We start from the raw sequence: 12,681 nt of genomic DNA on the forward strand, positions 1-12,681 counted from the left end.
ATTCCTTGACTTCTTCCCAGTAACTGGCTTACCGGGCGCGGCAACTCCCTTGCCGTCCTTCTTGAAGTTCTTCTTGCCCTTGCCTTTCTTGAACTTAGTGGTTTTATTCACCATCAACACTTGATGTTCCTTTTTGATCTCCACCTCTGCTGATTTCAGCATTGAATATACCTCAGGAATGGTCTTTTCCATCCCCTGCATATTGAAGTTCATCACAAAGCTCTTGTAGCTCGGTGGAAGCGACTGAAGGATTCTGTCAATGACCGCGTCATCCGGGAGATTAACTCCCAGCTGAGACAAGCGGTCGTGTAACCCAGACATTCTGAGTATGTGCTCACTAACAGAACTATTCTCCTCCATTTTACAGCTGAAGAACTTGTCGGAGACTTCATATCTCTCGACTCGGGCATGAGCTTGGAAAACCATTTTCAGCTCTTCGAACATCTCATATGCTCCATGTTTCTCAAAACGCTTTTGGAGACCCGGTTCTAGGCTGTAAAGCATGCCGCACTGAACGAGGGAGTAATCATCAGCACGTGATTGCCAAGCGTTCATAACGTCTTGGTTCTCTGGGATGGGTGCTTCACCTAGCGGTGCTTCTAGGACATAATCTTTCTTGGCAGCTATGAGGATGATCCTCAGGTTCCGGACCCAGTCCGTATAGTTGTTGCCATCATCTTTCAGCTTGGTTTTCTCTAGGAACGCGTTGAAGTTGAGGACAACGTGGGCCATTTGATCTACAAGACATATTGTAAAGATTTTAGACTAAGTTCATGATAATTAAGTTCATCTAATCAAATTACTCAATGAACTCCCACTCAGATAGACATCCCTCTAGTCATCTAAGTGAAACATGATCCGAGTTACCTAGGCCGTGTCCGATCATCACGTGAGACGGACTAGTCAAGATCGGTGAACATCTCCATGTTGATCGTATCTTCTATACGACTCATGCTCGACCTTTCGGTCCTCTGTGTTCCGAGGCCATGTCTGTACATGCTAGGCTCGTCAAGTCAACCTAAGTGTATTGCGTGTGTTCCGAGGCCATGTCTGTACATGCTAGGCTCGTCAACACCCGTTGTATGCGAACGTTAGAATCTATCACACCCAATCATCACGTGGTGCTTCGAAACAACGAACCTTCGCAACAGTGCACAGTTAGGGGGAACACTTTCTTGAAATTATCATAAGGGATCATCTTACTTACTACCGTCGTTCTAAGCAAATAAGATGCAAAACATGATAAACATCACATGCAATCAAATAGTGACATGATATGGCCAATATCATTTTGCTCCTTTGATCTCCATCTTCGGGGCACCATGATCATCTTCGTCACCGGCATGACACCATGATCTCCATCATCATGATCTCCATCATTGTGTCTTCATGAAGTTGTCACGCCAACGATTACTTCTACTTTTATGGCTAACGCGCTTAGCAATAAAGTAAAGTAATTTACATGGCGTTATTCAATGACACACATGTCATACAAAAATAAAGACAACTCCTATGGCTCCTGCCGGTTGTCATACTCATCGACATGCAAGTCGTGATTCCTATTACAAGAATATGATCAATCTCATACATCACATATATCATTCATCACATCTTCTGGCCATATCACATCACATAGCACATGCTGCAAAAACAAGTTAGACGTCCTCTAATTGTTGTTCCAAGTTTTTACGTGGCTTGTATAGGTTTCTAGCAAGAACGTTTCTTACCTACGTAAAACCACAACGTGATATGCCAATTTCTATTTACCCTTCATAAGGACCCTTTTCATCGAATCCGTTCCGACTAAAGTGGGAGACAGACACCCGGTAGCCACCTTATGCAACTAGTGCATGTCAGTCGGTGGAACCTGTCTCCCGTAAGCGTACGTGTAAGGTCGGTCCGGGCCGCTTCATCCCACAATGCCGCCGAAACAAGATAAGACTAGTAGCGGCAAGAAGAATTGGCAACATCTACGCCCACAACTGCTTTGTGTTCTACTTGTGCATAGTAACTACGCATAGGCCTGGCTCATGATGCCACTGTTGGGGATCGTAGCAGAATTTTAAAATTTCCTACGCATCACCAAGATCCATCTATGGAGTATACTAGCAACGAGGGGAAAGGAGTGCATCTACATACCCTTGTAGATCGCGAGCGGAAGCATTCCAATGAACGGGGTTGATGGAGTCGTACTCGCCGTGATCCAAATCACCGATGACCGAGTGCCGAATGGACGGCACCTCCGCGTTCAACACACGTACGGAGCAGCGACGTCTCCTCCTTCTTGATCCAGCAAGGGGGAAGGAGAGGTTGATGGAGATCCAGCAGCACGACGGCGTGGTGGTGGATGTAGCGGGATCTCGGCAGGGCTTCGCCAAGCTTCTGCGAGAGGGAGAGGTGTTGCAGGGGAGGAGGGAGGCGCCAAGGGCTGTGTTCTTGCTGCCCTCCCTCGCCCCCCTTTATATAGGCCCCCTGGGAGGGGGGGCGCCGGCCAAGAACCCATCTATGGGGGGGGGCGGCCAAGGGGGGAAACTTCCCCCCCAAGTCAAGTGGGGCGCCCCCCACCCTAGTGTTTCTAACCCTAGGCGCAGGGGGAGGCCCATGGGGGGCGCCCCAGCCCACTAAGGGCTGGTTCCCTTCCCACTTCAGCCCATGGGGCCCTCCGGGATAGGTGGCCCCACCCGGTGGACCCCCGGGACCCTTCCGGTGGTCCCGGTACAATACCGATAACCCCCGAAACTTTCCCGGTGGCCGAAACTGGACTTCCTATATATAATTCTTCACCTCCGGACCATTCCGGAACTCCTCGTGACGTCCGGGATCTCATCCGGGACTCCGAACAACTTTCGGGTTTCCGGATGCTCATATCTCTACAACCCTAGCGTCACCGAACCTTAAGTGTGTTGACCCTACGGGTTCGGGAGACATGCAGACATGACCGAGACGCCTCTCCGGTCAATAACCAACAGCGGGATCTGGATACCCATGTTGGCTCCCACATGTTCCACGATGATCTCATCGGATGAACCACGATGTCGAGGATTCAATCAATCCCGTACACAATTCCCTTTGTCAATCGGTATGTTACTTGCCTGAGATTCGATCGTCGGTATCCCAATACCTTGTTCAATCTCGTTACCAGCAAGTCTCTTTACTCGTACCGTAATGCATGATCCCGTGGCTAACTCCTTAGTCACATTGAGCTCATTATGATGATGCATTACCGAGTGGGCCCAGAGATACCTCTCCGTCATACGGAGTGACAAATCCCAGTCTCGATCCGTGCCAACTCAACAGACACTTTCGGAGATACCCGTAGCGTACCTTTATAGTCACCCAGTTACGTTGTGATGTTTGGCACACCCAAAGTACTCCTACGGTATCCGGGAGTTGCACGATCTCATGGTCTAAGGAAAAGATACTTGACATTGGAAAAGCTCTAGCAAACGAACTACACGATCTTTGAGCTATGCTTAGGATTGGGTCTTGTCCATCACATCATTCTTCTAATGATGTGATCCCGTTATCAATGACATCCAATGTCCATAGTCAGGAAACCATGACTATCTGTTGATCAACGAGCTAGTCAACTAGAGGCTTACTAGGGACACGTTGTGGTCTATGTATTCACACATGCATGAACAATAGACAATTATCATGAACAAAGAAATATAATAATAACCATTTATTATTGCCTCTAGGGCATATTTCCAACAGGGCGGGCCGGCGGTTCGGGGCACGGTGGCGCGGCTCCCTGTTGGTGGCGGCGAGATGGCGGTGGCTGCAGGTGGTGATGGCTCCGGCGGCCGGCGTGCTGCAGCGTGGCAACAGGGATTGTCCGGATCCGTTGGGGTCCGGCCGGGCCTGTGGAGGCCTGGTAAGTCCCTGTTGCTACGTCTGGTCGGCTCCGCGGTGCGGTGGAGGTTGTCCCCTCCTGTCGGCTGCGTTGCGATTGCCCCCGAGCCCAGTGTCCCCTCGTCCTCCCTCCAGGCATCGTGTTGGTGGCCTCAGTGAGATGGTGAAGTTGGTGTGGTATCCGTGGTGGCACAGGCTGGTGGGCGGCATGTTGGGCGGTGCACTCTCGAGTGTCTGTGATGGTGTTGGTTTCGGGGCGGGAGAAATCCCTGGCAGCTCGTCCGCCACCGGCGTGCTACACCCGTGGGCGTTGCCGGACCTTCTTGAGGGGCGTCGGTGATATCCCTTCCCATCTACCATCCGCGTGCAGGGGGAAACCCTAGGACGTGTCCGGGCAGCAGTGGCGTCGGTGTTGTATTTCTTCCTGTAGGTGTTGCTTGGTACGCGAGGCTTCGGAGTGCTAGGTGTGCGGTGGTACTCCTCCGGAGGGTGCGGCGGATATCGACCATCTTCGCTTAGTTGAGCTGTCGGCGTCGGCATTTGTTTCTCTTTCTTTCTCTCGTTTTTTCTTTTGGGCTTGTTTGTGATGCGTCCCCAGCGAGCTGGTTGTATCGGTTGGTTGTTGCTTTATAATATAAAGCGGGGGAAACCCTTTTTCGTAACCCTAAAAAAATAGATAAACTTGTGTGAAAACGAACAACAAATACCTGTGATCGATACCCAGCCGTGTGACGCTACCCATATAGCCTCTCCTCGGCGCCGGCGCTGGTCCACCTGTGGCCTTAGGGACATGGAGACGTGGTAGATCCCGGCTCTTCCCAGCGGAAGGGTTTCGTTTTTAGATATATATTCTTTTGAGTATTTTTAGGTTTGTGTCCTGCTCAGAGACACGAGAGGCGGCGGCTCTCTGAAGATGAAATAAGCTTCTTCCCGCCTAGTCCCTGTCTCGGTGATGCTTCTAGCGTCATCGGAGGGTGTGTGGAGATTTGTTTCCGGCAGATCTCGTGATATTCGGTCGGCGTATGTCTTTGGTGGATTTGGTCTTTGTTCGTGTGTCTACAGATTGGATGCTTTCCACCTAAGCTTCCCTTCAATGGCGGTGGTTATTGTTCTGGCGCGCTGGTCCTTTAGGGCCTTGGCACGATGACTTTCTGACTATCTACTACAACGAGTTTTGCCCGAGAGGGGCGATGATGCCTACAGGCTTTTGGCTCGCTTCAGTGCTTGTCGTCGCTAGGTGGTCTGGAGATCTGGATGTAATTTTCATTATTTCTGGTATTCGTTGTACTATCATGATTGATGATGAATAGATTGAAGTTTTCCTGAAAAAAAAACAAATATCTCCATTGTCTTATAAATTAACCGAAGTCGGTGATGATGATGGTGAGTTCACTCCCCCGCTTCACACCGATTTCCCTCACCCATTTATCGGAGTGATTTTTTTCAGCCCCCCTGCTCTTTTACAAATTTACAACTATATGTCCTTATTTTTACAAAGTAACCATTGTAAGTTTTCTAAAAAAAGTAATCACGTCCATGTGATTTGGATTTTTTGAAACAACCAACGCTAGAGTTGGTAGTTATCATCGAAAGAAAATCTAATAAATTTTTATAACCCTAACCCGAATTATAGTAGTTTCATACTATTTACTCCATCTATCGCCTCTACATGATTGGCCTTAGCCAAGTTAACCTTCACCCATTGGTCCGAATAAGCTACAGTAAACTAAGCAGGGTTGATCAGCCATCGTCACAACGCTAATGAATGGGCACCCGATCGATCATTGTTGTAGTACCAGTGGTACTGATGCTAACTAATCTGCTTTATTGTGTGCTAACACATATACAGGGCGCGCGTGACATCGCTTTCGAAACCGGCTGCTTGCCCCTTAGTAGGGGAAAAAAGAGGGAACAATTAGCTATCGTGCATCGTCACATTTTAATCCACTGTTGATCACCGTTATTGCTCAGTTTTATCCGATGTGCATCACATCGATCGCGTCCCGTCGTCGTCGGGACGGGCCAGCCGTCGATGTCAAAGCAGATCAGAGTACCCCTGAACCAAGTTATTGGATCGACTACCACGTAGTTTTCATGCATCACAGCTAGCAACAGATTAATTAATCCGTTGATTAGTCATGTGGTACCACTTACTACTCTTGAATGGATGCTCGAGTTTTATTTGAATTTGTGGTTTTTTTTCTAAAACATAGTATTGACGTAGACGCTCGCAATATGCGTGCACAAGTACCTCTACAAGCATACACCCTATCCTTATGAATTTTTTAAAGACTGAGTTGGCAGATTGATTCTCCATAATTATTTCCAGCCTTTTTTCTTCATAATTTATACGCGGGGTTTCCGTAATGTAGGTAAGATCAGAGACCTTTGTCGAGTATTCTTTACACATATCATGACTTATATTCAGAAAAGATATATTCGAATCCATTATCATGTTTGGTTTGCAGCCAAAACATGGCTAGACAATGTTTTAGCAAGAAAACTTTTGATAATGCCAAACATTGACAACTTCCGTATAGACTGGAAAAGCAGTTTGGTAGGCAACAAATTGACTGCCCATGTTTTGGCTTAGCCCACACCTTGACCAGCCAATTTTTGGCATCAAACCAAGCATACTCTATATGTTTCTAAAAGGCAGTCGGAACCCGAGCTGAACTTCTCATCATCATTTTGTTTGCACTATCATCCTTTTCCTCTTCATTAGGAAATACACATAGCTTGCATATCTTATACTCCCTTCGTAAAGAAATATAAGAGCGTTACAGAGGGAGTATTAAAGAGGAAAGGGTAAGAAATCCAACATACATCGTCACAAAAGCCGTCACATCATCCACCAATTTACAACTCATGCTATTATTCGACTACCTCCCTCCTAGCTAACGTCGTTGGAGAATATCTGGTGCTCCAGCAGCTACGGTGATACGGACTGAGATCTACTGGCTCCCAGGAAGTCTGCAACTTTTTGCAAAAAATTCTTCTAGGAGTTTGAAAATTGCGCATAGGTCCAGCAGATCCTGGATGCCCTCCCATCTGAGACCCGACGTCCTAGGAGCCCGTATCACGGTAGCACCTGAGCCTCGGTAGCACCAGATATTTTCCCCTAACGTCGCATAGAAAGCTCGATGATACGAGCACACCAAACCCAGATGACACCAGTGCACACACACCCGTGCAACACGTCTTAGGGTAGTGGCAGTCGATGGGGACGCCAAGACAATGACATTCATGTTTACAGATCTCCCAATGAATGGCATGTACTCCCTTCGTTCGTTAGAAAGGGCAATCCCTCCCCCCCTTCGATTTTTCAATGAAAACCCGGGCCGAACTTCTAAAAAGCACCTATCTTTCTTTGCATGCATGAGTGCATCCTTCTTGGTCTCAGGGTTTGCGAATCAACCAGAAAAGAAGGCTGAGGAAGTATAAGGTGTATCGATTTTCATGCAAAACAAACTTGTGTATGTTTGACCAAGAGTATAGATTAAAATATTGCCTCGAACACATCCCAATGGCACCATCGACACTCGAGACCAGATTCAGGTGGTCTAGTTCAACCCATTGGCCCGGTGGAGCACATGTGATTTCTTACCACTAGGGTAACCGATGAGCCGATAGGGACCCATCGAGACAAAACCATTTGACCCTAGGGTCATAACAGGCCGCGTTCGTAGCACACAACCACCACCGCCGCATGATAGTGCAAGATGCAGGCTCATCATTGGTCGCCACCATAGTATGTCGCACTCTACTGGTTTCTCCACCGACCGCATCTCATCTCTGCATGGTCTTCAAATCTTCCCCACCGTTGGAGCAGGGCAAGCCGCCGGTCGTCGGAACATGCCGAAGGCACTCGCAGCCGGGGAGCAGACCCACAACGTCCCCTTCCTTATTCCCCCTTGTCTCTCCTCTCCCCGTCGATCCCCAACTCGTCCCTGCCACTAGATGCAGCCTTCATGAAGTTGGTATTGGTACCTGGTACTGGTAGCACTACCGACCAAGGACGAACCGACGAAGCCAAAGGTGGCCCGTTACACTCCAGCAGAAAGTGAGGGCGAAGCCTTGAAACTAAAAAATTGTAACATGTTCGATGATCCAGTAACAAGGCTAATCCGGACAAGACCACTTGAATCTTGCACTCAAACTTCCCTAAGAGTGAGGAGTGACGACACCCCTGTGTTGCCATGCGGTGCAGCGAGCCTCTGGCAATTACGACCGCCGTCGACTCCCGTCGAAAGCACGCCTCATAAAAAAGTCCTTAAGGCGACGGTTAGGGTCTCCACCCTAGATCCATTCTTCCTTTCCCTAAAAAAAAAAAGATCCATTCTTCCTCCACCCCCTCCCCCAGTGGACCCCATGATGGCCAACCGTTCGCTCTCTAAGACCAAGGAGAGAACATTCACCATGGAGAATTCTCCAATCAACTAATTAACCAACCAATAAAAACGCCCCCGTGACCTTCCCACTCTCGCAATAACAAACAAGACTCCCAAAGATATTAATCCTCCACCCAACCGAAGCTCCGATTAATGGCGGCATGTGGAGCGGCTTACCCGGGAGGGGAAAGGGGACGAAAATATCTTGCCCGGGGTGGCACGTAGGCGGGCGGCATGGCTCCCGCGCGGCAGCCATTGATGGCCGCACGCGCAGGGCAGGTGGCAGGCAGGCGGGCAGCAGCCATGACCACGGTGGGGTGGGTCGATGGCGTTCACGTCAGCAGAGCCTCGCCTTCGCGAGGAAGAAAAGAAAGGAGGGCGCCGGAGGCAAGCCGAACCTACCGCCTCCGCACGCGAATTCAATGCGCCGGTCACGAGTTGGTTGGCGCCATAAAGTCTCCCCCTTTCCCATCCCCCTCTCCTCTTCTTTGCTGCCGTCCCTCCCTCTCTCTCTCTTCCTGCTTCGTCCTCATCGGTTGGCTCCCTTCCTCGGATCCCTCGCCAGACCCCCGATCCAGCTCCGCCGACCGACTGCTGTTGTTCTCTCTGTCTTCTCCGTGTGTGTGGGCTGGTGATCCAAGGGGGTGGAGTGGGGAGTGGGGAGTGAGGCGGGCGTGTGGTGGATGGATCCGTCGGGCGCGTTCGCGCGGAGCTCCAGCAATGTCTCGCTGGCGTCGCTTGTGAGGAGCGGGAGCGGCGGCAGCAGCGGGAGTAGTGGGAGCAGCCGCGGGAGGGGCGGGAGCCGGAGGATGGTGCGCCGGGTGCTCCGCGGCGTCATCACCTTCATCTTCGCCATCGGTACGGACGCTCTCCCCCTCCCCTCCTCTGTTTCGCTTACACCGGCTCCAAGCCAGTCTTGATTTCTTCAGATATGAGATTTTGTTGTCAAGTGCACCCTAGCTTCAAGCTCCAGTTCATCCTGGCGAACTTCTAAGGAAAACAAAGGGGATATTTTGATTGTTTAGTCATGGGGATCCTGCTCTGGTCATGTGTGTAGGGGGAGCAGGATCCGAGCGGCGCTCTCCCAATCTTGGCTCACAGTTTCTATTTCTTCTTCATTTCTCAATCTTTGCTCGCAATCTTTTTTAGGGAGCAACAGATTCTTGATTTGCACAACTAGAGTTTGGTTTCCACTGCTGAAAATAAAAGCAAAATTGTGCTTCCAGCGATTCATTCAGGCCCTGTGCAGAGTGTTCTCCCCTAAATTAAGCGTGTGGTCTTTGTGCAATTTGGGCTGATCTGCTTCACAGACCGTGCAATCTTATTCCTATGCACACACTCTGCTTTTGACAAATTCTGTACAGACTACAGACTCATGTTCGGAAGATTTGACATATGTGTAACCTTTGCTCTTGTGCAGCCGGGCTGTTCCTGGGAGCCGTCACCGGCGGGCTGATCGGCCTGGCCACGGAGAGCGGCCTCTTCCGCGGCACCGGAATCGGCGCCATCACCGGCGCGCTCGTGTCCATCGAGGTCGTCGACTCCTCCATCCGCCTCTGGCGCTCCCGCCGGTCCGGGATCTGGAGCATCTTGTACGTGGTAAGCAGCAGCACGCCAGCACCAGATATGAGACGCTTGATTCAGTCCTTGGTTGGCAGCAAGTAGCTAGGAGCAGGACAGCAACTTTGCAACTGACACGCTTGCTTGCTTGCCTGCACTTCCTTTGTTTGTCAATGTATCCTGACTATCCGTGCGTGTTGCTTAATTTACATAGACTAATTGTCGCCCACACCATTAAAAAAATGTTTCCGTTGAATGTTCATCCCATAGTCAAAACATCTCTTTCTTCCTTTTCTTTCTGAAATAATGTTAGATTATTATAATTTACAAGCGACTTGAGGTGCATTCTTGCTCATCGATCCTTGTCGTCCTCATCATCATGTTGTAGTTGTAGTTGCACACAATTCCTCTGAGATTGCAACCTGAATAATGAACATATATTCTGATGCTTCATAACTTTGGTTAGCTTAGCTGAAACTTTGTGGTCTGATTGAGCCTAACACAAAGCTTTCAACTACTCGGCTATGCAGCTTAATGTGATCTACAGCCTCCTGACGGGCCGGCTCGTCCGTGAGAAGGTTGATCCGGCAGTGCAGCGAGTGGTCCGCAGCCAGGTCAGTTGATCATTTGCAATTCTGCATCAGGCATGCATGGTTTGATCCAAAGCTGCTGTCTGAAACCAGTTGCTGAATATTGTTGACAATGTCATGCTTGTTTTTCTGGGCATACAGATGAATGCAGTGGACTCATCGCAGTTCAGGGAGGCCCCTGACCTCTTCGAGATCGAGGGAACCAACGGCATGCCGAGGGCGTCCATCGACAAACTGCCCGAGGGCACTATCACCGAGGAGTATAACCGGAATGCCGTCGGTGACCTCTCCGGGTGCTCAGTATGCCTGCAGGTATGAAAGCCACACATCATCTCTGAAACCCACTATCTCCTAATAGCACGAACTCTACTTAATTGGTCACCATATCATTGCACTATGTGAAGTGAACATTCTGAATATCTGCTCATTCATCTATGGTCATTTATTTGATTTTATCTCGTTCTTTTATAGTCTGAATTTCTTTTGTTCTTTTGGCAAGTTTGTCTGTAAACATTCTGAATTTCTGCCGTGTTGCTCATTCTGCTGTCATATAATTATCTTTTGATCTTTTTGGTCTGCCTGAATTCAGAAATCCTCACATACCTCGAAACATAAACCGCTCAGCTCTTTCTGTAACATGAACATTCTGTTCATACTCTTTACACTCTCGAGCTCATTGTTTCTTTAGCTTGTCGGTTGTTATTTCTCAGTGATGGAAATTTGTTTATCTGAACATTCCGTTCATGTTGGTGGTGGTTTTCAGGATTTCCAGATTGGGGAGAAGGTGCGGAGCTTGCCCGATTGCCTGCACGTGTTCCACGTGCCGTGCATCGACGGCTGGCTGATCAAGCACGGATCATGCCCACTCTGCAGGAGGAAGCTCTAGATCATCATCATCATCATCATCATCCACGACCGACGACGACGACCGACGAGGAACTTCTGAACTTGTGTCTGCTGCTATTAGGAAGGAGGTCTTGCTCTGCTTGCTGCTTTGCATGCTGTGTGTGCGCGCGCTATGCCTGTGTTGCTGTTGCTGCTGTTAGGAGGCTGACATATCTATAGAACGAACCCTAAATTTATAGAGCTCTTTTTTTTGCCTTCTTTTCTTTTTGCGTTTTGATTTTTGATCTCTCTCTTCTCCCGGTGGATGTAATATAGTAGTATGTACTACCACTGGAACAAAAAAAGCACTGGACCGGCTTGCGCTTCGTTGTTGTTCTCCGGACTGATGAACTCCTCAGATCATCATGTAATGTTATATATATCACACCGCTATTGTACAATATCATGCGTGCATGGGCTTCGCGCAATGTTGATCTACTCGAAGGCCGATTTGTAGGGCAAAGTCGGTGAAGAGCTTCATATATCTTGAAAATTTGGAAGCCCAGCTCTCTAGTCAGTACTAACATTTTGAAGTGGTTAGCGACCGTGCTATGGATACCAAAGTTCTTGATGTCAACTCACAACAATAGCTTACCTTGAGAAACAATGTCCATAGTATGAGGGTGAAATCAACAGCTTTGAAATGCATATGATGGCCATTAAACGACGGCGCATGTAATGAATTCGGACGAGCATATCTTGAGAAGCTGAAGCTTCACATCTCCTGCTCATATTGTAGTGAAAAATTCCGCAATGTATACCAAAGTTCAACCTGAGAGAACAGTATCTATAGTGCATAGTACGAGGGGAAGTCAACATCTTTATAAAGAATAACAATGTACATGCACTATGTAAAGTCGTCCTATCAATTTCAGAAAACTTGCCTTCTGACTTGGTCAGGCAACGTCGACGTACGCGCGTCATTACCCTGTTGGAGGTGCTGGTTCAAATGTCAGCGTGGTTGGACTATACAACGTCGGAGACTTGAGCGCCGGTTCCTTCTTCAAGGTGTTTTCGTGGAGTGTTGCGTCGTTTGTTTGCTAATATATCATCGTCGTTTTTTTGTTTGAAGTTATGTCATCATAGGTTTGGTGGTACGATTTGGGGATGCTGTCGCGAGGCATGTCATGTGTGGATGGCCTCAAGTTTTTCTTCTTTTTTTTAAGTTGATTTGTTTGACGTTATCAATTGGTAATAATATATGGTTGTGTGCATCACTAGATGCAGAGGGCCGAAGATGTTTTATTTTCAGAAATAAAGTTTGGTGCCATGAGCTCTTTTTCTAAGAAAAATATATATTTAGTCAGAAGCATAAGTATTGACCTTGCAAAAAAAAACATCAGTAGTGGTAAAATTGATGCAGAGCAGAGGTACTGGAAAATGACCTGCCACGATGGACC

The 12,681-nt window shown here is 48.5% G+C and overlaps 1 protein-coding gene across 1 annotated transcript; it reads left to right on the plus strand.

Annotated features, from left to right (window-relative positions):
- Positions 1–8,340: 8,340 nt before the first annotated feature.
- LOC109754900 (NEP1-interacting protein 1) lies at positions 8,341–11,682 on the plus strand. Its single transcript, XM_020313790.4, has 5 exons — positions 8,341–9,104; positions 9,667–9,845; positions 10,337–10,420; positions 10,538–10,708; positions 11,160–11,682. The coding sequence occupies exons 1-5, from the start codon at positions 8,930–8,932 to the stop codon at positions 11,280–11,282; spliced, it is 732 nt and encodes a 243-aa protein (XP_020169379.1). The 5' UTR covers positions 8,341–8,929; the 3' UTR covers positions 11,283–11,682.
- Positions 11,683–12,681: the final 999 nt, after the last annotated feature.

Source organism: Aegilops tauschii, chromosome 7 (genome assembly GCF_002575655.3).
Source record: "Aegilops tauschii subsp. strangulata cultivar AL8/78 chromosome 7, Aet v6.0, whole genome shotgun sequence".
NCBI classification, from domain to species: Eukaryota; Viridiplantae; Streptophyta; class Magnoliopsida; order Poales; family Poaceae; genus Aegilops; species Aegilops tauschii.

What these genes read in the sequence shown, in the direction of transcription:
- LOC109754900 (XM_020313790.4), top strand. Translation starts at nt 8,930, where the DNA reads ATGGATCCGTCGGGCGCGTTCGCGCGGAGCTCCAGCAATGTCTCGCTG. An exon ending in TCTGGAGCATCTTGTACGTG is followed by an intron (nt 9,846 to 10,336) that starts GTAAGCAGCAGC and finishes TCGGCTATGCAG; the next exon opens with CTTAATGTGATCTACAGCCT. An exon ending in GGTGCTCAGTATGCCTGCAG is followed by an intron (nt 10,709 to 11,159) that starts GTATGAAAGCCA and finishes GGTGGTTTTCAG; the next exon opens with GATTTCCAGATTGGGGAGAA.